This window comes from Uloborus diversus, chromosome 5 (assembly GCF_026930045.1).
Source record: "Uloborus diversus isolate 005 chromosome 5, Udiv.v.3.1, whole genome shotgun sequence".
NCBI lineage: Eukaryota > Metazoa > Arthropoda > Arachnida > Araneae > Uloboridae > Uloborus > Uloborus diversus.
In genome coordinates this window covers 138,765,587-138,789,756 of record NC_072735.1, presented here as the reverse complement: position 1 = coordinate 138,789,756, position 24,170 = coordinate 138,765,587, and the positions used below count along the sequence as shown (strand labels likewise).

Below are 24,170 nucleotides of genomic sequence, written 5' to 3'. Positions count from 1 at the left end.
AAGTCACTAACAATTACGAAATTTCTTTTTAATTTAGTTTGTTTTTATTAGATAAGTTTTAATTCAGAAGTTGTCTACTTAAATAAGATAATGATTAAATATGTTGAAATGCATTTTCTTTTCTATTTGTATGTCTGCTTTTCCTTTCAGTCAAATAATCAATTATTTTAAATAATATTTTCTCTTAGATATTTTCGCCCCCCCCCCCTCAAGTGTGCTGGCTCTCCCCTAGAGGGGCGCTCCTCATAGGTTGAGAACCACTTATCTACAGTGTTTGAACCTAAGTTTAAAGAAAATGCAAAGTGCATAAGAGTGTACAAAAATGCTTAAGTAAAACTATGAGTGGTAAGCAAAACGCAGTAATCAACAAGTTGAATCTTGACCAGGGATAAATTTTCAGACATCATCTTTAAAACATATTTCTCTTGATTCGAATCTATTTCGTTCCATCCTCTTTATTTTCAACTTACAGATGAATCAATAATCACACAAAATCATACTGTAAAATATTTTAAAATTCCTGCTAGTTTTGTTAAATTTAAAAAACCATAAATTAAGACAGAGTGGGAAACACATCAAGCACTTAGTGTTTCATCAAAAGGCAGTCTCATTATCTATATGCAAGCATATCATCGCTCAGCGACAAGTAACCGTGGCGCGCAATGACCTCTACGTCTTCTTCATCCATCACAAAGTCATTTTAGTCTGGGCTTCACTGAGTGTCCGGGTAACGAATAAGTCCGGGCGAAAACATTTCCACGCCGGATAGGTTCTCCTGCATAGGAAGTCATTCCGGGGGGTTCAGCAGCCGCACCCTCCGATTTAAATGTCACGCGACCACCGAATCTCACGTCGAAGGAAGGGATCCCACTCACCCATCCGCCATTTTTGTTTCACATTGCGAAGTTCAAATAAGTTCTAGGGGAAGAACAAACCAACCCGTTGCTAACAAAATGTGCGATAAGTTACAACCATGATAACAGTGATGAAATTTCACAATAAGCAGTTAGAATTGCAGACACGTGCTTCGGAGTTACAAGGAACCCTTTTCCAATGCAAAAATACCTTCAAAACATTTAGGGGGTTAGAAAGAAGCAAACCCTTTTAGGATTGAGAAAAGTAACGCATTTGTTTTCTAAACGATATATACAGAGTGAGCTCGAATATCAAATCCGATTTTAAAACATCATATTTTCGAAACTAGTGCACTTATCTGTACCTTAAAGCCATACTAACCTAAATCACATAATCGCTATTTTACAGGCGAAAGGGAAATCGTTTGCCTGGTGCACACAAAGGACGGGACTTACACTCTTCTAACACTGATAAATAATTACAAATAATTTTTATTTAGGATTACATTCACATGGCTCGATGCGGAATAGGATTCTGCATACAATACACTGAAAAATGGAAAATCGCAATTTTTGGATTTACGCTTGTCTGGCTCTGACATACAGACATTACCACAAGTAATACATGAATGTAAAGAGAAATATATCACGTTTTTTTTTTTTTTTTTTTTTCGGCTCAGTATTGCCTATCATGGCTCTTGCGCCCTAAAACCAATGTAGCCAACTAATCAAGTTTTCTTAGAAACAAATGAAGGACTCGGGACAAGAATGCCACATGATGGGAATTTTTCAGTAGGTAAATTTTCAACTTATAAAAAATATTTGTATAATTTTCAAAGGCATTATACATTTATGATGCAATACTAAAACTAGATATGTTTTTCTCCAAATGACATAATCCACTGTCATGTTTATTTCAATTTTAGTTATGAGAAACAAAATTTTGGTCGAAGTATCTCCTTGTGGCTTGTTAGATTTCTGCCCCCAGCCCTTCAAATGATCGATAGGAGAGCCTTTTGTCACAAGACAAACATCTAATCTACGATAAAGCTCGTTCCCACACACCGTGTGCGTGTGTGTGTGTGGTTTCTTTTAAATTCGTTACATCAAACACACTGTTTATCAACTCCCGATGCCAAAACACTACAAGAACTCTTTTTTGCAATATCACCAACCATTAACAGTGTGGCGCTCCAAAATGTGTAGAACGAACTAGATTACAGATTGGATGTTGTCGTGTAACAAATGATTTCAACACTGAGCATTGGAAATCAAATATTTTGCGCTATGTGCTAACACGTTGCATATTTGTGCAATTGAACCTTATTAAAAAAAAAACTTGGTATATTTTTCGTTAAATTCCTGTACCACTTATGGCAATATGTGCAATAGTTGGGGGTTAATAGTAATGGGTTTAGCATTTGTGCTCAATCTGTATATTGAACAGAGGGGTCAACAAGGGTTTTCAGCTGTAATGACAGGTGAAAATTTAGGAAAATAGCCAAACCTATTCGTGCATTTAGCCAGAAACGCTCTCCCTAATAGTCATATTGGAAATCTTCCATTGCAACCATATAAAAATACATATAGGCCATTTCCTGTGCTTTTATGCGTAAGATTTATCGATTCTACATTTAAATGCTTTAATATTTTCGAAATCTGTTGCTTAAGTAACTGCTTTAATATTCATTTTAAATGTTTTGATGAACAAATTTTATATTTCTTAGTATTTATCATGTTATGTTTGATAAATATTAAGCAAAATATAGATTGTTTTCCACTAATGCTTTTAAATTTTTTTAGCCAAATTGGATCAAAAATAGTCAAAAAAAAAAAAAAAAAAGAGGCTCATATAAATCAAATCTAGCAACCCACCCTTACAAGTGTATTTCACGCAATGAAAATCAGAAATAAGTCTCAAAAAAAATTCATACAGGTGTATTTTCGAGATTTGTATTCCTAATAAAAATTTCATATCATCTGAAATAGGAACAAATTGCACTGGAATTTTTCAAGGGTCACGTTTGAATGTCTTGTTACATTTTAAACACAAATTTTGAAATATTCTAAAAGTTGAAGATCTAAATAGTTCACATATTATCTTTACCTGATATCCTCCATTCCATCATAAAGCTCGGTTTTTAAGGAATTGATCATTTTTATGATCCTTAGTTTTCTTACATTTCACTCCACCAAAATGAATTTTACTCCTTTGAAAAAGGTCAAGAAGTATTGTCATACCTTAAAAAAACACTAGCTACATCTCTGATGCTGAGTACGTACATTTTGCTCCCTCTCCTTCAGAAAAGTTTGAACAGATACCTACATCAAACTCTAGAATGTGTGTCTCACTTTTCTTAGTTGGCACTGTCAGATAAAAAATGAAACGAATTGCCACAGGGCTCATCACTTTGAAGAGATGTATAAATAATAGTATATTGAGCCGGAGAAGATTTATACACAAGGGGCATTCAAATGAAACCCGATCACTAGTGTAAAGTAATGGGAAGGATTTTATTAATTAAAAATATTTGCCAAAACTGCTGGCACATTTATCCCATTGTGACATTAGTTGGTCGATTCCATCTTTGAAGAAACTAGTAAGCTGCTGTCGGATCTTGGCCTGGACCCACTCACACACTTCGTCGGCCAATGGTAATCGATGTCCGAGAATAACTTATTCCAGAGGTCCAAAAACATCTGACCTCTGAAATATCTGATCCATGAAAGTCCCACGGTGAAAAAGGTCTGAACTGGACTGTCTGTGTTCTAGCGTTTTCCCATCGAAACTGCTGCAATGTCGTATTCAACGTATTGGTCGTGTGTGGGCACCTTTGGAAAACATGCCTGGCCGTTTCGATTTAATGGCCCGTCTAAGATTCTGTAAAGTAGCTTGATAACCCTGTCAATTGATGGTTATTCCCCATAGTGAACGGTACATTGTATGACCACCTTCTCTTCGGCGTGAAACCACACTGTGGTGTGCAACATCAAACGTTGCGCATGTGTCAGTTTCTCTACCAATGGATGGGGTCTCCATACATGCAGTTATGTGACACTCTGTAACGTCTGATGTTCTTGTATGAGTTTGAATGAACCTTATACAAGAAACAGGGAAGATTTTGAGAGTCTTGAGTTTAATCTGTAACTTTACGAAATACAATAATGTAACGCAAAGATTAGATTTTTGAAGATTTTCAGATGAATTGATAGAAACATGAGAAATCCTGCCCACTTTCTTATATCGTATCGGCATTGTATTAAAATGAAAAAATACTTTAGGTCTCATTACTTTGAAGAGCCTCATCTACAAACAATATATTAGTCTACAAGGCTTTATATTTTAGGGTGGGCCGAAAAAACTCATTTTTAAATTTCGAAGTCGTAATAGCGCGGAAAAGTAGCGAATTATAAAGACAAACAAAGGAAAAAAAGAATTATGGAAATCGATTGACATTTTCCGTTCGCGCATGGGGCCTAAAGTCTGTGAGAATATGAAAAAAAAACATCATTTTTGAAATTTTTTTTAAAATTAATTAGATGTTTTCTTAATGTAATAGTTCTTAACGTCTTTAAACAGAGCCTCAAAACATTGTGTTTAAATTTGGTTTCGATCGGCTAATAGCTTTCGGTCGCGCATGGGCAACAAAATTTTCCAAAATAATAAAAAAAGTTACATTTTTAAGTATTTTCGGTATTTGATGGATAATCAATATTTAAATATAACAGACGAAGTATATTTAAGTCAAACTGATAGTGAGATAGGGAAAAAAACTGTCATGTTCAATCAATGTTTCCCGGTAGCGCAAAGCCTTAGAAACTCTCATGCGTAGACGTCGGACAGCAATCCAGACAACGTCACTCGCCTGGCTGGGGCAGTCCCCTCCAAGCCAACCCCGCCATCCTAGAATCATGTTAGCTGTTTCCGAACATTGTTCTTTCAGTCTGCATCTGTCAGTAGTGATCTCAGTTAACTATTATTTAGTTCTATCCAGCTGTTTTAGTTCGGCAACTCTTGTAGTTTTTTGTCATGATAAATGACTATGCAATGAGCAATTTGTCTCTTCCATTTCAATAGGTTGCCATTCCCCCACATGTTTCAGCTCTTGAAGGGCACGACAACGGGGTCTAGTACCTCTAAAAGGTCAATTGGGAAAAAGTTAGTTGACTGCCAGAATCTTCCGGTAGTTAACTTTTAGAGTATTGATTGCCTGGTTCCAGAGATGGACCAAAACGCGTTCAGCTGAGATCAGCATTATTAATTTGATATTTCAAAGGCAATTGAATCAGGAACCTGTAAAGAAGATTTGGCTGTACGAAATTCTCGGCGTTTATCACATTTGAGGTGGTTGACAAAGGCAAATAGAACTCTCAGATTGTGTGTATAAGTGAAGAAAGCTTCGCATCTGAACCTCAAGAATTAGTATAGTTTAGATTGAAATCATTCATGCCAATGTGATTTTCTTTCAAACCATTTTAAGACAGCACAAAACGTGTTTACCAAGCAATACAATATATCAGGTACTTGCCAAAACCTTTGCTTATGTTGTCAACCCTGTGATCCAACGGAATGGTTTTTTCGCTCACCCAGAAAACCTACTGTTTAGCAATGACTCAAGATGACAATAAATACATAAACGTTCGGAACTCGAAGAATTCTGAAGTCAAGAAGGATAGATCCAAGAAGAAAAACAGTTTGAACATTTACGCAAAAGTCAACTTCTATGTGCAAGAATATTCAGAAATCGTCAACTGGATGTAATGCAAATTATCTTCTTCCCCATTGTTGGTACACATTAGTGACGACGATGACATTGAATCACACACCGACAGTGACTCAATCCCTGACTTTGAAGACCTATTTGCTGGTGAAGTTAGGCATGGAAGAACTGGACAGTTGGGTGGTTCTTATAAATCCGTCTCGTGATTCATCTCCACAATCTTTCCCTGAGACTACCATGAAGAGTTTTACGCAGCGTTCAATAGTCTGCGTGTGCACTGAGAATTGCTTGAAAATAATGTTCCAGACAGCAAACTTTTCAGTAAGACCAATTGGCCCTTTAAAGTTACCGGGCTCCGTTGTCTTGCCATCCAAGAGCTTAAACTTGTGGCGAAATGGCAACTCATTGAAATGGAAGAGACAAACTGCCCATTGCACACTCATATATCATGACTGAAAACTACAAAAGCTGCAGAATGAAAATAACTAGATGGAACTAAATAATAGTTTATTGAGATCACTACTGACATATGCAGACTGAAAAAAACAATGTTGGGATACAGCTAACGTGGTACTAGGAGGCGGGATTGCGTGGAGGAGAGCGTCCGCAGTCAAGCGAGTGACGTTGTATGGATTACTGTCCGACGTCTGCACACAAGAGTTTCTTAATCTTTGCGCTACTGGAAAACCTTGACTGAACCTGACAGTTTTTTTTTTTTTCCTAGCTCATTTTCAGTTCGATTGAAAAAATACTTCGTCGATTATATTTAAATACTAATTATTCATCATATACAGAAAACCCATAAAAATGAAACTTTTTCATTATTTTGGAAAATTTTGCAGCCCAAAAGATATTAGCTGATCGAAACCAAATTTGAACACAATGTTTTGAGGCTCTGTTTAAAGACGTTACAAACTATTACATTAAGAAAACATCTAATTAAAAAAAAGTTTAAAAAACTCAAAAATGATATTTTTTTTTTTCATATTTTGTCAGACTTTAGGCCCCATGCGGGAACGGAAGATATCAATCGATTTCTATAATTCTTCTTTTCCTTTGTTTGTCTTTATAATTCGCAACTTTTCCTCGCTATTACAACTTCGAAATTAAAAAATGAGTTTTTTCGGCCTACCCTAATGTACAATCTATAGTGAAGGAAATTATGAGGAGCATCTCCTGGGTAAATATTACGTTTTGATAAAGTTTTAGTAATCGTAATAACATAAATACATTGATAAATAAATATCTTTGTGCTAAAACGTAAAATGAGGAATAACAACGTCAAAAAGCACAACTTGCAGATTAGTGCAGACGCGTGATGATTTGGCGTTACAAAGAACTCTTTTTCAATGCCAAAAAATGTGACAAAAGGGCACTCGAAATAAATCTACATTTGTTCAGGAAAATACGCATTCCAGACGAGGTGTTTTGATGGCATGAACTGGAATATGCAGAGGTGGACATGATCTGCTTGTAGTTTAGAATCGCAGTTCAACTACCCGAAGGTGTGCAGACGAAATTCGGATACATTATACCGTACCACAAGCTTCAGCAATTGATGATTCCCTTTTGTGAACAAATCATAATACCATAATGCCAAACTTCGTACAGATTGACTTGTGAAAAAGTTTTTTGAAACGTAAACAATTCAACGAATAGACAGTATGTTCCCCTGATCTTAATACGATCGAGCATGTTTGGGATACTTTCCGACAATACATTGCTGCATGACCAAGGCCTCTTTTTACTCTCCAAGGCGTGGAAATTACTCTTTTACAAGAATGAAGCACTATTCCCAAATATCTTATCGATAATCTCATCGCATTCATGTAATACAAGTGTACTGCAATCTAACCAATTGAAGTGTACCACGAAACATGTGAAACATCCTGTATATATTGCTATGACTCGTCCGTTCATTAAGCAGTAAGTTATCATCCTTAAGCAAGAGCTAAGGCATAAACTACATGCGATATACCGACAAGCCGGTTATCAGATCCAGAAACTGCACTTTCCTCTTCGTTATGGACTCAACAGTCTAGAAAAATGAATAACGGAGCAGAAGGCAGATGTCATCTCATTGAAATTAAGAGTGTCAACAAACTGGTTGATAAAGGGAGTTTATCTCAACAGTGAGAGTCCGTAGTCATGGTGCGAATCAACTCGTAAGTTGTAGGCAAAGTTTGGGTATTTTGCAAAAAGTTACCGCCCATAAACCAGGGTTAAGGCAGAACTACATGCAATATACCGACAGCCTGGTTCCAGAAACTTCTACTTTTACAAAAAATTAATTTCTTGTACAGTTCTTTTTTTTTCCTGTATTGCAGTTTTTTGCACTGGTACTCTCCTGTCTATGCCCATATAAGGATACCACACGACAGGTTCTTCACCTTCTTTGGTTGCTACCCTAATTTTTTGAGCAGTGTAGTCAATCAATGATTTTCCAAAAATGTCTAACGGTTTAAGCCAGTAACTTATGGCGATCTCCAAAATGGCGGTGACCATGCGTTCTAGAACTGCACAACAGATCGTTTTGGGGAGAGCGAAACGCCATTCCATCGCTGCTGCACGCTCAATAGCAAAGAGAAGTGAAGACGGCGCCAAGGTGAAATATTTGCACGCAAAACAGAGATTCGCATCAAAAATTCAATTTTGCCTGAGTGTCCGCTTCCGTGCCATAAATATCTTTATGCAGAAAAAAAATATGTCTATACTTTACAAGTAGAAGTAAAGCTGTTGGATAAAAAGCTATTTAAAGTTGTTTGATCTTACTTTTTATCCAAAACCCAAAAAAAAATTCAATAAAAGCTTCCATGCAATAGAGAGACTAGGAAATTTGATAAAGACTAAGATAAATTAGATAAAAATGGAACAACGTTTAAAAGCACAAAAAGGATAAAAAGTTTCTAAAAACGCAGACATGTTTCGGAGGCCTCCTTCCTCAGTGCGAAATGAACAAATGGATGAATCAAAGTCAAGGGAGAGTTTAAATGCATAACCGGAAAAACATTGACCAATCAGCTATCAGCGAGCGCTGAGGCAAAATATGACGTATTCTAACATGTAAGATTGAATAAGATTGGAGAAAAATGCGGAACAGCAAAAGACTCATTGCAAAGATTATTTAAGTTTTTATGAATGTAAAAGGATTCCAGAAAATCTAATTCACCTACTGTTGTAGGTCTGCAAATGATCTTGGCCTCCGAAAAGACAAAATTGTGCCCTGTGTCCCAACAATGTTTAGCAATTGAAGATTTGTTCAATTCCTGTTTTTTAACGTGGTTTTCATGTTTTTTCAAACGAAATTTAAGTGAACGCCTTGTCTGTCCCACGTAACCAATATTACATTGACAAGGAATGTGATATATGCCCCACTGATCAAGTGGTTGGATTGGGTCCTTCAGTTTGGAAAAAGAAAGTTTATTTATGGGTTTGTAAATTACGCGAAAGTCAAATTTACTGAGAATTCTAGAAATACGAAAAGAAATGTTCTGATAAAACGGTAAAACCACAAAATTTGTAGAAGAAAAACTACGTATGTTGGAGGTTTTATTCCGGGTTGAAAGTTTGCAAAAAGCCCTGTCGATGACCTGAAGAGGATAACCCCTGTCCAGAGCCACGCCTTTCAAAAAATTGAATTCATTATTGAGAAGGGTCTGATCAGAACATATGGAGATGGCTCGGTTGACAAAAGTATAAAAAGCAGACATTTTTTGCTTCTTCGGGTGGCATGAACGAGAGTGTGGGGAAAGACAGACAGCAAATGGTTTTCGCTAAACAGTAGTAGAAAACTTATTATTGTTCTTCGAGATTAAAACGTCCAAAAAGGGCAAAGAATTATTGTTTTCAATCTCAGCAGTAAACTGAATATTAGAATCGGCGGAGTTAATTAGATCAATGATAGACGGAACAAAATCAACAGTGCAATCTAAAAGGGTGAAAGTGTCATCAACATATCTAAGCCAGAGTGGAAAGTCAAATAACTGAAACAATTTCCGTTGAAAAAAGTCCATGTAGATTTCACTGAGGATGGGACTCAAAGGGTTGCCCATAGCAAGGCCGTCAGTTTGTTGGTAAAAAGTACGCTCAAAAATAAAGGTTGAATGTTTAAGACAAATTTCAGTCAAATTTACAAGTTCGGAAAAATTTGTGTTGGGTCCGATGGAATTCTCGGAGTCTTGTTTCAAGACACCGTAAGGCTCCAATAACAGGTACATTGGTAAAAAGAGATTTAACATCAAAAGAAACCATAAGTAAATTATTGGGTTTGAACCTACGAAGAATAAACAAAATCAACAGAATTTTTCACAGAATGTGTGTTGGAGTCCAGCAATGGGGCAAACCTAGAAGGGGCCCATGGACTGGCCAAATTTCTCACTTCTAGGTTTGTCCCATTGCTGGACTCCAACACACATTCTGTCAAAAATTCTCTAATACTCTACAAATTAATTAATTTTATGTTCATGACGAAGTTCATATTGTTACAAAACTATATTAAGCAAGCATTGAAGCACATTATTACAGTTGGAATATTATACTTCAAATAAAACTTTGCTCCAAAATTTTTAAGGCTTATCGTGAAGGCACTAAAACGTAGAAAACTTGTGCTAAATTTAATAGTCAACATTCAAAATTTCAAGCAAAGGCTGAAAAAGATCAAATGATATAGTTTGCAGTCAGTTTTAATAATTATGGAGTACCACTATTTTATAAATTTGTTGCATAATATGCTAGTTCAATTGAAAATAGAATTTTTCTTCCATAACTCAAAATAACAATGTAAGAAATGAAAACCAGACAAGAGCTCTGAAAAAGATACAGAGCAATGAATAAATAAATTTAAGGAAAAAAGCATAAAATATATTATGAAAAAATAGATTTAACTGTGTCATATCATTTATTTATTTACTAGCCGCCTGCGGCGACCAGCTGGTCCGCCTTTTTACGCCAGGGGTGCCGCCTTCGGCGGCTGCTTAAACAATTTAGCGACGACATTAATCAATGTTTTTCTCTATAAATCAGTATTATCATTCGTTTTTTTACGCCAATGTTGCCGCTTTCGGCGGCTGCTTAAATAAATTTCGTGGCGGTGTCAATCAATCTATATCTATCTATATCATTAATAATTTGAATAAAATATTTTCTAGATCTGTCTCCAGTTTTGTCGTTTGGAATATTTTTAAAGGAGGGGGAGGGGTGACCCAAACGAAGTACTCTTCATGCAAATTTTGTCGAAAAATAACAAAACGCACTTCCACTTTTATGTGAAAGCATTGTTTTTTCAAAGTCATGGTATATGTGGGGGAGGGAGGGGGCGTTGACACCTAATGTGCAAGCAGCCACCTACGGCGGCTGTTTGGCTAACTTGTCATTTACCTTTTTACTTCAAGTTTGCCGCCTTCGGCGGTTGTTTAAATATATTTGGCAGCAGTATTAATCAATCCATCTCTATCTTTTTTTTTTTTGTGCCATTCACATTTTTACGCCAAGATTGCCGCCTTCGGCGGCTATCTACCTTTACAATCTATCTCTACATTTTCTTATCCATCTCTATTTATTTTGACCTCCTCGCCCATTTCCTAATAAAAACATAGAACACTCAAAAAACCTTTTTTTTAATTTTATTTAAGTAAAGCAAAAAAAAAAAAAAAAGCTCAAATTCCCCGTAGTGTGCAAAAAGTAGCGTTTGACAAAGATTTAAAAAAATCTCGCTGTTTTTATTGAATTAATGCGCACAACTATGAAATGTAACGTAATATAGATATAGCGAAAGGTCCAGCTTGGGGGGGGGGGATGGAAAAAGAAATAAATGCAATCCCTAAATAAAAGAAAAAAAAGGAAAGAAAAAAAGCAAGCACTGCCCAAAAAACACGTGGTCATCACGTCAGAAAATGTAGAAGTAAGCTATATAGTAAAAAAAAAAGATTAACATTGCTTGCGATTAAGATTTCATCGTAAATATCGAATCGAAACCCAGTAGTGACGTCACAGGTATAAAAGATAGAAGAACGCTTTTTTCGACTGATGCGTGAAAGGACATGATGTGTTCAGCATTTAAAAAAATGTAAAAAAAAAAATATTGCGTGTTTTTAAGAACTTTTTTCTTCATGATGTGTTCAGCATTAAAAAAAATGTAAAAAAAAAACTATTGCGTGTTTTTAAGAACTTTTTTCTTCTGAAGAGGGCGAAATGTTTTTACTATTACCAACTTAAATTTCAGAAATGAGGCTTTGATACTTCTCGCAGGATGATATTAGAAAAAAAATAAAACCCAGGAAAACATGCAAATTAAAGGTTTTTTCAAAAATTCATTAAAAATACAAAAATTGCTCTATCTTCAAAATTTTTTTGTTCACCATATTTAAAATTAAATTTCCGACACTATAGTACCAAAAATATTTGTCTGGCGCGATTGGTTCGGGGTCTGTGAGGTTAATAGTACTTAAAAGTGCTAAAAATCACATAAAACATTAAATAACTTTTTTTCTAATTAAAATATCAAAAATCGAAGCCCGAGGTGCACAACTTCAGCAAAAACTACACCTGTATAGCAAATTTCATCTTTCTAGGCCTTACCGTTTTCCCGGGATGCGCGTCACACACACACACACAAACATCTTATTTTATTATATGTATAGATTTGCTCTCGCCGGGGGGAGGGGGTCCGCGAAGTTCGTAAGTTCGTAATTTTTCTGGAGGGGGGTCCGCGGAGGTCTGAAGTTTGGGAACCTGTGATTTATTCCATCGTAGTTTTCTTAAATTATATGGCAGAATTGTTAGCACATTTTTGAATCAAATGATTAAATATTTTTATTGTTAAATATGGGGGGGGGGGGGTCATTCGCGGAAACATATTTGTTCTGTTTTTAAACATAACTACAATGCGTTTAAACGTCGATTTCAAAATTGTTGATAGTGAAATGTTAAAAGTAATAGGTTATATTTGTTATTCTGCCATTCAGGAAAAAGCGAATAAACTGGGCGATAAGTATTTCAAAGTGAAAACTAAGGCAGCAAAATGAAGCAATGAAAATCTACTATTTGTAGAACAAATGTTAAGAAAAACTAGATATTTGCATTTTTTTTCCCCCAGAACCAAATGCAAAGATCGTTTGTTAATGTCATGCAAGATACTCCAGTTTTTTCATATTGTAACCCTCAATTTAAATTATTATAGTTTTTGGATTCCAACAGAAAAGAAGAGATAACATGATAAAACAAAAAGTTTGGCATCTTATAGTTCGAACTGAAGTCGAAATCTTTCGCTAATAGGGCAACATATTTAGAGAGGTATATTACATTGTATAAGCATATCATATACGTCTCAGACCATAAGTACCAGCAATCCATTTGTTTAATTCAAACAATCGATTGCCAACATCCAGCAGTTTCTGCGAAATTAACTTTATTTATGCAACAGTAAATTATGAGTTGCTGTAACTGTTCTTTGGAACTCTACTTACAAAATACTTATGTAAAATACCAAGATTTGTGACAAATTCTAAAAAAATTTATCATTGGACCACAGACAGCAAGTTATATAGAAGATCGAATCCTACTGCAGTGGTGTTCATCCCCAAGAGTAGTGAATGACTCCCCCCCCCCTTTTATTGAAAAACAAAATAAACAAACTGATGTGTGCATCTCATGATTTAATTTTACTCCAATTCAATGTCATTTCCCCATTATTGGCAATTTTAATGTGATTCAATAGCTTACTCTCTAAATATCACCAACAGTGGCCAAATTAAAATCAGATTAAAAACAAAATTGCCAAATTTGTCGCCAACTTGGTGACAAAACTTTGCGACCAAAAGACTAGCACTATATTGCCAAGTGTCCACCAAATTATAACACCACTTGAGTATACATTGAAATTAATAATGATTTCCCCCCAAAAGGGGGCAAAAGACTCTTTTAGAAACACCCGAACGCAACCAAAAGGGAAGGTGCACGACTAGACCCCACTAGGAGTCTACGTGCCAAATTTCAACTTTCTGGGACATACCGTTCTTGAGTTATGTGACATACATACACACATTCGCACATACATACGTACATACAGACGTCACGAGAAAACTCGTTGTAATTAACTCGGGAAAAGTCAAAATGGATATTTCGGGCGTCTAGACGTTCTTAGGTACATATGTACATGTGGCCGGGTCGAAAAAAAACTCAACATTCATTTGGGGGTGAGTAAAATGGAAATTAAGGCCGATTTTTGAGTGAAAATATTTTCGCGAATACAATACTTCCTTTTTTATAAAAGGAAGTAAAAAACAGCTGCGACCCGCTAAAACTACCAACAAAATTTTTCATGGTCTGCGACATGACAATCGTATTAATTGCACATATTCCGAAAAGGATTTAGCAATCAAATGTAAAAGCAAAGTTCTTTATTCATTTTATGAACACCAATGTAGCGCTTTCTTTATTCAAAGTTAAATATGAAGAAAATAACTAATAAATATATGGCGGCTAAAGAAATATAAATGACAAATTACTTTTCCAATAAAAAACGTAATATTGTGAAGGACAACGTTCCTCTGTCAACTATAGTACTGCCTAAAAGTTCAACTTAATGAATAATTGGAAAGAGGGCAAACACATAAATACATAATTTATTTCTGAATTAAAAAGAATCGATTTACCACCATGCATCAATCTCATTTTGTGACAAACTAAGTTGTTGTCCTCCCGTTGAAACAATTCGGATCACATTAAAAATTCATTTCCTCAACCACCACATGATTCAGCTTCATTAATCTCACGCTGGTTGTTTGCTGCTGTACATTTTACCAGCAGAAAATAACGCAAACAGGTAACATAAGCTTCAAACAACTCAAAAAGAAGTCGGATAGTCCACGAATTGGTTATCTGCTGAATACTATCGTCAAGTAGAAGGAAATAACGAATAATTGATCCTAATTAGATTTCAACTGATTACGGCTGTAAGTATAGAAACACTTTTATCCATCCCTCGTTGATTCGGATCAGTTTTGTAGACTTTTTTTTTTTTTTTCAATATGTTTACATAGACAGTAATTTTAAGTTATGAAAGTTATGATAGGAAGAACTCACTATGCAAAGTATTACAGAAGAGGGCATTCCCCGACTTTTTTTTTCTCAACATTATGTCAGTTAACATTGAATGTTTTCAATAGTGTGGTTCTGATAATTTGAGCAATGATCTTGATACTGTTTAGCACAAGTTCAGTGAAAAAGAAACGCGTTATTGGTGCGGATTTGAGCAAGAATATTTTCGCAAAATTGCTACGAAAGAAATCCGACACAACTCAGCACCTAGTACCCTTCCGTATTACCCCCTAAAGAGGTAAACAGTCTCAAGCTTATAGCTCAACTTATCAGGGCCGCATTATTTACGCAGTTATTATTTACGCAGTCTTAAAAGTCATAAACATCGGTATAAACACCCTCTATGTCGTAACACAGTGTAATTCTGTGTCTTTTTCTCGCAGATGTTTTGAACTTAGAGCAGCAATTACTAACTGGAGATAGCAAGACAAATCATTGACTTAGTAAATGCTGAGGCAAAGATCCCAAGTCACATGGTTCAACTTCGACGAATAGGAGACACGTTTTTTGTGAAACGAGTTGAAGAAACCTGATTTCTTCCAATACTTTACATTCAAATATATCTCGTGACTTGGGATCCTTACTTCAAGAATCGAAGGTTTCACTCTCTCCTCCTTTTTTTCCTTCTCAATGGTTTTGAAGAGTTTCGGAATTGTTTTGCCGCAAAACTTCAGCGTGAACACGGCGCAGAATCCAGCTGTGTTACTACATGGATGGTATTTTACCGATGTTTATGATTCTTAAGATTTCAAGCTAACTGTGTACCACAAACCTTCAACCGTCACTGAAATAACGTTGAAATTAAAGCTGGAGAAAGGACATGCAAACTGTCGGACCACTCTGCACGTTCGCCAAACATTCACTTTTTACTTTAATCAATAATAATAGAAGCGTTGATTCGACCGTGTTGCACTCAGGCGACACGCGTGTTTGAAACAGAATACCGTTAAAAAGTTCTTCGCATGCCAGCTGGTGGCGTGATGGTAAGGCGCTGGCCTTCTACGCTTGTGGACCCAGGTTCTGACCTGGGGTGGCCAGTTGGTGGATTTTCGAGAGGCAGAAAATCGTTAGCGCCCACGTCGTATGATTATGCGGCATGTAAAAGATCCCTTGGGTATTCGTTTGGCTTAGAATTCCCCCGGCAAAATAAAGTTCGTAGCGCAATTTAGCATCAAAAGAGACTTCTGGTGCCTCCATCTGGTGGAAACTGGTCGTCCAAATTATCCGTGCAATTGACATCCGCACCTTAATGGTGGCAAATAAAAGACTGGATGCTGTATCGGGCAAAGCGCAGCCCCCATTAGAAAAAAAAAACCGCTAAGAAACGATGTGGAAACATATTTTTGAATTTTTTATTATCTTGTAAATAACTTCTTGTTGTTTTGCTACAAAGCATGTTTTTTCTTCTTAATCGTAATAAACGGCACGTCTGCTTATATAAGGACTTGTTTTGCGTATTCCGAACTCTTCGAATTGTCTTTATGGTCAGCTAACCTGGATAAATAAGGTGAAACACTACATTGAATGCGAGTCTATGTTTTCAAAGTTTTAGATGATGTTAGTGAGTTAATTGGTTTGTTAATTAGTTTTCTAGTGAATCTATTAATTATATATATATATAACCTTATTTATTTTTATTGGAGATCCACTGAATATTCGGTTGGTATTCGGTATACTACATATTTGGCAGACAAACCGAATATTCGGTTCGACCGAATACTTCTTACAAAAATGTTTTTTTATGCATTGAATGAAAGTTACAGCATAGTACCACAGTAAAACACTTATTCAAATTGTTACTTATCAATTTTATCATATTCAAATTTATTTTAAGGAAAAGGAAAATATTCAATTGTTAAATATGAATTTTGTTACTCTAAATTTTTAATTCAATCTTATGCTGCATTGCATTAGCCTTTCTATTACAAACTCATTCAAAAGTGGCACAATAACCAGATGAAAAAAACACAATGTTTAATAGTAATAAATATATTAAAACAACTTGTGTTACTACTTAACATTAACTGCTAATCTTTACGTAAAATATGTAGCTTTATAAAATGAAAACACATGGATATTAAATTTTGCAGCTTTAATATCTAAAGTATTACACCATATGAAATACTAAGTATTGTTTAAAAGCTACCTAATTCAAATTAATCATTGTAATCAACGTTTAATATACCAGTGTACTAGGGAAAATAACACTATCTGGCAATGTTTGGATTTCATTCCTCAATTTCAATGAAGATACAACTATTTATCACTTGCCAAAGAGAGTATCATAGTAGAAAATCACTTGAATAAATTATAATTTGAAATGATATTTTAAGCAACTTGCATTTGTGAGTGAATTAAATGCAAGATCCTTTATTTATGTCATAATATGTTACTAATACTATCAGTTATTAAATCATGAATTAGTAAAGAAAGTAGACCATTTCTGCTAAGGGAAGTTTGAAATACATAATTGAGGTTTTTCGTCGCTTGAAATACGGTGTTATTTTCAGCAGCAAATGAGCTAATCTAAGTATTTTATTTATTCTTCGACAGTTCTTTTATATATATATATATATATATATATATATATATATATATATATATATATATATATATATATATATATATATATATATATATATATATATATATATATATATATATATATATATATATATATATATATATAAGGTTTCATTCAAATGAAACCAGGTCAGTGCGTCTAACTTCACATTAGACGTTAGACGGCCCCACATACGGCCAATGAGGTGAAGACGACATTGCAGTAGTTTTGGTGGGAAACGCTAGAGCTGGAACATCCACCGTGCACCCTTTCATCGCACAGACCTTTCTTTCACTGTGTGACTTCCATATTTTTGGACCTCTAACACAAGCTTTTCGCAGATGGTACACCTGATATCGCGGTTATCACAATGGACGACGAAGTGTGACTGGACTCACACAGTGTTGGATCCGATAGCAACCTACTAGCTTCTTCAAAGATGGAATTGACCGCCTAATGTTTCAATGGGATAAATGTGGCAACAGTTTTGGCGACTATTTTTGAGTTAATAAAATCGTATCCGTTGCTTTAGGCTAGTGACCACGTTTCATTTGAATGCCCCTTATACTTATTTTATAGGTTCTTATTTCAATCTTGATTGCAAAAAAAAAAAAAATAGTTTCTTTGAATTTGTCAGAATCGAATTCAAGACATATTTTTCCATTTTCTAGGATGGACTGTCTGTTCCAGAAGCTCAAGGGACTGCGCGGCCCCAAACCCGAGTCCCCGAAGTACCGAAGACAGAGGACGGCTCGAGACAGGTCATCCCAAGCCTCCACCTCCGACACCAGCTCATATTACTCCGCCTCCTCCAACTTCATAAACAAAGTGAGTGCTAATGTTGCAAACTATTAAACCGCTTGCTTCTATTAATAGTTACTGTTTGTGATAATTTGGATTTGCTGCACACCCTAAAACGCATATAAAATCAAAAAAAAATTCACGAATACAATATTTTCATTCATAAGCTGGACATGGAAAAAAATGGCAACATCATTGAAATTGTAAATACAGATACATAACAACAGGAATTCTGAACGTAACGCTAAAGCTTTAACACAATTTGGTTTCAAATCGGCGTAGCTATAAGTTCGACCACCGATGAAACGGAAAACGAACATTCGGTTTACAAGCGGAAACGGAAGCATCTATTACTTTATATGGATGGCAGTTGGCGGTAACAGATGTGTTGTTGCCCCGAAATTGAACACAGTCACATTGAAATAAACAAAACACGCTGAACGCTGATCAAATTTTTCATTTCTCCCTCATTCAAATAAAATGGTCTTTGCTGGTCGATTGCCAATTCCATGACGAACGTGGTCAGACAGCACTTTTAAACGAAAGCGGGCCAAGATAAACATTAATAATAAGCTATGTAATAGCAAAATAAAAGAAATCTATATTAAAAAAATTTTATTTCTGAAAATATTTGTTGTAGTAGAAGCAATTGAACAACGAATAATAATTTAGTTAACTAGCCATTTAAGAAACGCATGCAGCAAATACTATATTAAACTAATAAAATTACACCAGCAAGCATTATTCATGAGAACAGAAGGATAGTAAAATGAGCTGTGAAATTTGAAAAGCTTTCAAGTTTCAAAACTTCGCTCAACTCCAAAAAAATTCACTTAGTTTTATCGATATTCACTTAAGATAACCACCATTAAGCACGCAATTTCCTGTTACTTTCCACATCTTTTTTCCTTGGCTATAAATAATTTTCTGAAATTTTTCTTTCAAACAGCTCTCACAAAAGAACTGTAACCATCGATCAATCAGTGACCTACTTGGTTGATCGCCAGCAACAGTGTAGAAAAGCTTTGTTTCCCATTAGAGAAATTATTAAACTTAAAACTCTCTTTGCACATTCATTAGAAATACAATCAAAGAGAAGTTAAAACGAAAATATAGCGAAAAATATTTATCTGTGTAAATATTAGGAAGTATGTCATTTTTCTACAGAATGTCCCCGTTTAACATGTAAGACCTCTAGTTTCGCTACCGTTAATCCTAGATTCATTCTTCCAATTGCAAAAATGGTCGGAAATAATGCAAAGTTAATATATTGAAACTTTGAAGTGAAAGAATGGGGTCGTTTCCAAAATTTCAAAAGTATTTTTTTCTGAAAGAGCATGCTTAAAAACATAGGATCTGACCATTTTTTGATAAATTTGTTTACGTTTAATATTTTTAAAAAATTACTTAAATCGGAGCGCTTTTATTGTTTACGGCTTCTGCCACTGACATCACAAATGATGAAATGCCATTCAGTGTTGCCATTCACAGTGCAAAATATTTAACTCGCATCATTACTCACGTGTATTGGCAACGATATGGTTGGTAGCAAGCGTAGAGCGCAATTTTAATTCGCTGCTTGATTATCATAACGTGGAAACGTAGTTGAAAGATGCGGTAAAGTGCATCATTTGTGACTTCATCAAGACCACGGCTTGTTTGAAAAATTGGATATTTTAAAAAAATAATTTAAAAAGACTGTTGTGAAAATAAAAGTATTTTCTGGTTCCATGTTTTTTTTTTTTTTTTTTTTGCTCATTCTATCCATTTCAATGACTAAAAGTAGTACTTTTGACTGAAGGAAACCACCCCATTTAATGAAAAATACGATAACTAACTTTTTATATGGAATCTATGCCCCCCCCCCCCATTCATATTTAAAGAAATCACAAGCACCAAGAAACAATTCAAACACAAAACAAACTTGACATCAGTACGACTAATAACCGGGATAAAAAAAACGTAGCGATTTTTGATTTATACCACTTTACACTCGTGGTTTTCAGGGTCAATAAAGTGGTTCAATAAATTTGAATTTTGTACCTCAAATTGGAAGAGCTTTGTGGTATGGTTTTACGTATAATATTAGGGGAATGTGGGGCAAAGTGAGTAGATAAGATAGCTTACCTTTTTCAAAATAAAGAAATTGGAATGTTTTCGTCTGAAGCAATATAGAGGTTCACTAAATTTATTTTGGTTCCTCAAATTAGAGAAGGTTTGTAGTATGGTTTTACGTATCATAGTAGGGGAATGTGGGGCAAAGTGAATAGTTAAGATATATTACCTTTTTCAAAATGAACAAATTGGAAATTGTTTGTCTGCAGTCTCATAACAAATGAATGATCGTCTCCATTTATGCCTCCGAATCTATATTCAGGTGATCCTCGGAAAGCACATCTACATCCGCAGCACATGCGAGGAACAACCCGATTACGCAGAGTCGCAATTTGTCGCAGACTGCCTCCACTGGCACAACCTGTTCAGGGACAAGCATGGAGTACCGCACCTCAAGATTAACAACCAGGTAAGAGCCAATCTATATGAAGCTTGACCACGGAGAGATAGCGGATGACCTTTGAGCAGAAACATGATTTGTATTTTTTGTAAAAGGTAGAATCAGCTAGAAAGCGCCGAGTAGTAAGAGCCTTTCTCGCTGATCCTATCTACAAGGTCCGGCTTTTAATTTCCCGGACTGACGTAATTGTAAGAGAACAAAAAGCCGGAAGATGGCCCTAATAATTGCCATATCGAACTGCGTTTTCTTGCGAAAGTGCAGTGCGCATGTGCAGTTTGTTCAAACTGAACAAATTCGTGTAGTCGAAGTGAAAATTAAGCAAAGAATTAACTTTAAATTTTACTTCAAATTGGGCAAGACAGTTGCAGAAACTTATGAAATGTTGAAACAAGTTCACTTGAACTTTTGAATGGTTAAAACACTTTCGGGACATTTTCACTTCGACTACACGAATTTGAGAGCTACGTTTTAATGCGCTTTTCCACGAGAACCACTTACTTTAGAATGACACCGATTTCACTGCACATGCGCAAGAAAACGTTCTTAATATGTAATCATTAGCGCCATCTTCCAGCTTTTCGTTCTTCTACAGTTACGTCAGTCATGGAAATTAATAGTCGGACTCAGTATTACTAAATAATAAGAAACAACCTATTACAAATGATACAAATGGTGTTTCCGCTTCAAATTCATCCGCTATCTCTTCGTGGTCAAGCTTTACTAAGAGCTGCTGGAGTAACAAGCACTCCGGTAGCTCTTTTTCTGCTACAACAGATTGATCGAAGCTGAAAAAACTTAGTCGTTTGATGCAACATTTCTCGGTCATTTGACAAACTGAGAGGGAAACGAGGTAGCTCCGTCTACACCTTTCGGATAATATGAAATCGGGTGGAAATTTCAGTTTCCTGAATCAAAAACCTAACCCCGTTGACCGCCACTGACGTCTCGGAGACTTCGAAGAGTCTGTAACTGACGTCTCATAGACTTCAGTCCACATGTAACTCGATATGATTGACGTCTTGGAGACTTGGAAAAAGTCTGTAATTGACGCCTCGGAGACTTCAGTGTACAATGTCACTTGATATGAATGACATATTGGAGACCTCAGTCAACATTTGTACTTGAAATTAATGATGTCTCTAAGAACTTGCGGAACCTGTAATATAAGCGTGAAAACAAGGTGGGGCGAAGGGGACAATTGTCTCTTCCTTGAGCCAAGATACGAGAACCTCGGTATATTTTCGATGTTGAAGTTCCAAAAATGCAGTTTAACGTGATTTTCTATTATGTTAGAAGAAAGAAGCTCTCCCAAGGATCTTTTTCGGAATTGAAATCTTGAAAACATAACTGCAGTCCATCTCTTATTTTCGAAACTTTCTACAAGGACTTTTTTGTTTTTAAAGTTGAAGTCCCAGAATCATAGTTGATATTGTTGAAAGAAGTTCAGGTTATCCCTCTGTGCATTTTTCGAAATTGAAGTTCAAAAAACGCAGTTTTAGGACGCTTTTGATGACATTAGGGTAAAGAATGGAGCTCAGTGCACTTAATCAGACATTTTTGGAATTTGAACTTTCAAAAGAAAAGAAATGGAATTTTAGATAATATTCCATAATGTTACAGAGTAAAGGTTGGAGAATGTATGAGTAATAGAAAGCAATCGCACCTCGCCCCCTTGAAAAATTTCTGTATTCAACCTTGTAATAAGAGCACATGAAATGAACGAGGTTTCAGACGTCATCTTATGGTAATGTTATCGCAACTGTAAGTAATTTTATTAGCATGTCAAGTTTGGCTAGTTTGGGCCGAAGAACCGTAAGCGAAGCTTCGTAACTTGATCGATAGAATTAAACCCGAACATAATGCAACGACTTTCAAATAACTGTCTGAAAATGTATCATATTTTAACTTATAGCATAAATAAAACTCTATACAGAGGGATTGGTCAACAGTGTTTGATCGTGATCGATCAATCAATGTCAAATTGATCTGCGCATGTTTACGGATGGCAGTCTCACCACACAGTGCACCTCCACGCAACTACAGTCAAATGTTTAGTTTCGTGCTGTCTAGTTTTCTTTTGCATGTTTTTAAATAAATGTTTTGAACAATATTTTTCAAGTATTTTATCCCAATCCCTCAAGCGAAGGAGTTTGAAAGTCTATCGCGGTGCAATTTTACCATGTAAAGTCGATCATAATGACACGTATGTTGGCTATCCCTCTGTCGTACTAGATCAAAACTTGCTTTCAAAGAAATAAAAATATTGAAGTAACTTGATTTCATGCATTATTACAACTAGCACTAGCATAGAAAATAGAAAACGCTATTAGCGAAATACTGTTTGATTACGAAAAAAAAGGTATTAATTTTTGAGAAGTAAGTTAAATGAACGCCGCTTTAAGCTCAGTGTTTTCTGCATCTTTTTTTTTTTTTTTTACTTGTAATATATTAAGTTAAATTGAAGAGATGTTTAACTTTTCACATTTCAAGATGACATTTGAAAACTTATACGCATAATTTGTTGACATTGCTCTTTAGAACAACGTAAGAGACCAACACTTTGCCACTACGCCACCCTGTTGGCATGTGAGTTGCAAATTAAAGGCAGAAAATTGTTTATATCATGAAAGTAATTTTAACAAATTAAAAATGCAGTGGAAGGGATTAAAACTTGAAGAAAAAACTTTTTTAACTCTTTCCTTTTTACCTCCCCAGCTCTGCAGTATGGCCCAATTTTGGGCTAACCACCTTGCTCACACCAATACATTCAGCTACAGAAATTTGAGAGATATTGGAGAAAGTCTTTTTTCTAAGTGGTCATACATTCCTGATTTTGACATAACAGGTAAGAATTTTTTAAGAATTTCTATTTTACTTAGTTGCTAGCACTCGAAGACGTGATTTAAAAAATCATGTTTCTAAACGCATGCAGACAACCTCCATATGAGCTTGTAAATTGCTTGTATGAAGAAAAGAAAAAAATGCTGTTTCTCGAAGTTATTTACATAAACTGGAAAACATCGCTCTACACGTTTTATAAACCGAACTGGAGCTGTGCGCTTCGTATTCCAGTTTAATATTGCACAAATTGTTTGCTCTTTTTTTTTTCAAAACATATTATATTATTAATGTAAAATTGATATAAAAATATCTCTTAGGGTTCTTTACAGAACTTTTCAGTTTGAGCTGAAACTCTGCCTTAGTCTTCTATTTATTAAATAAATGAACAAATTACAGCAAAAATCGTAACTTATTCGTCTATTTGAAGTCACTTAAAAGTTATTTTACTTATTTTTTCAATGGCATTCATTCGAGTAAGATTTTACTGCGTGATTTAGTAACTGTTAAGTGAGTTTTTTCTGTATTCCGCATGATTTAGTAATGAGCAAAGGCGAAAAATTTTAATGTGTTATGATTTTCGTCAGTTGCCTTCATTTAATAAATAATTCAATATGCTTGGTTATTGATTAAAGCTATACCTTGGTTGAGCTACAGTAAACATTCGTGAGTTAAACTTTTCGAGCCTCGAGCCCGATATTCTCCTGACCCCAGTCTGATACCTTAACCACTACACACCCCACGTCCCAGGTAATAAGTAGAAAAGTGTTTAAAAACTGGTG

The 24,170-nt window shown here is 35.4% G+C and overlaps 1 protein-coding gene across 1 annotated transcript in view; it reads left to right on the top strand.

Moving 5' to 3' along the window:
* LOC129222699 (Golgi-associated plant pathogenesis-related protein 1-like) overlaps positions 1-24,170 on the top strand; it is a 38,813-nt gene that overhangs the window by 4,776 nt on the left and 9,867 nt on the right. The window contains exons 2-4 of the mRNA XM_054857229.1: positions 17,906-18,062; positions 20,413-20,559; positions 23,266-23,395. Of these exons, the coding sequence (XP_054713204.1) occupies positions 17,906-18,062; positions 20,413-20,559; positions 23,266-23,395 (434 nt within the window). The remainder of the gene's footprint in view (positions 1-17,905; positions 18,063-20,412; positions 20,560-23,265; positions 23,396-24,170) is intronic.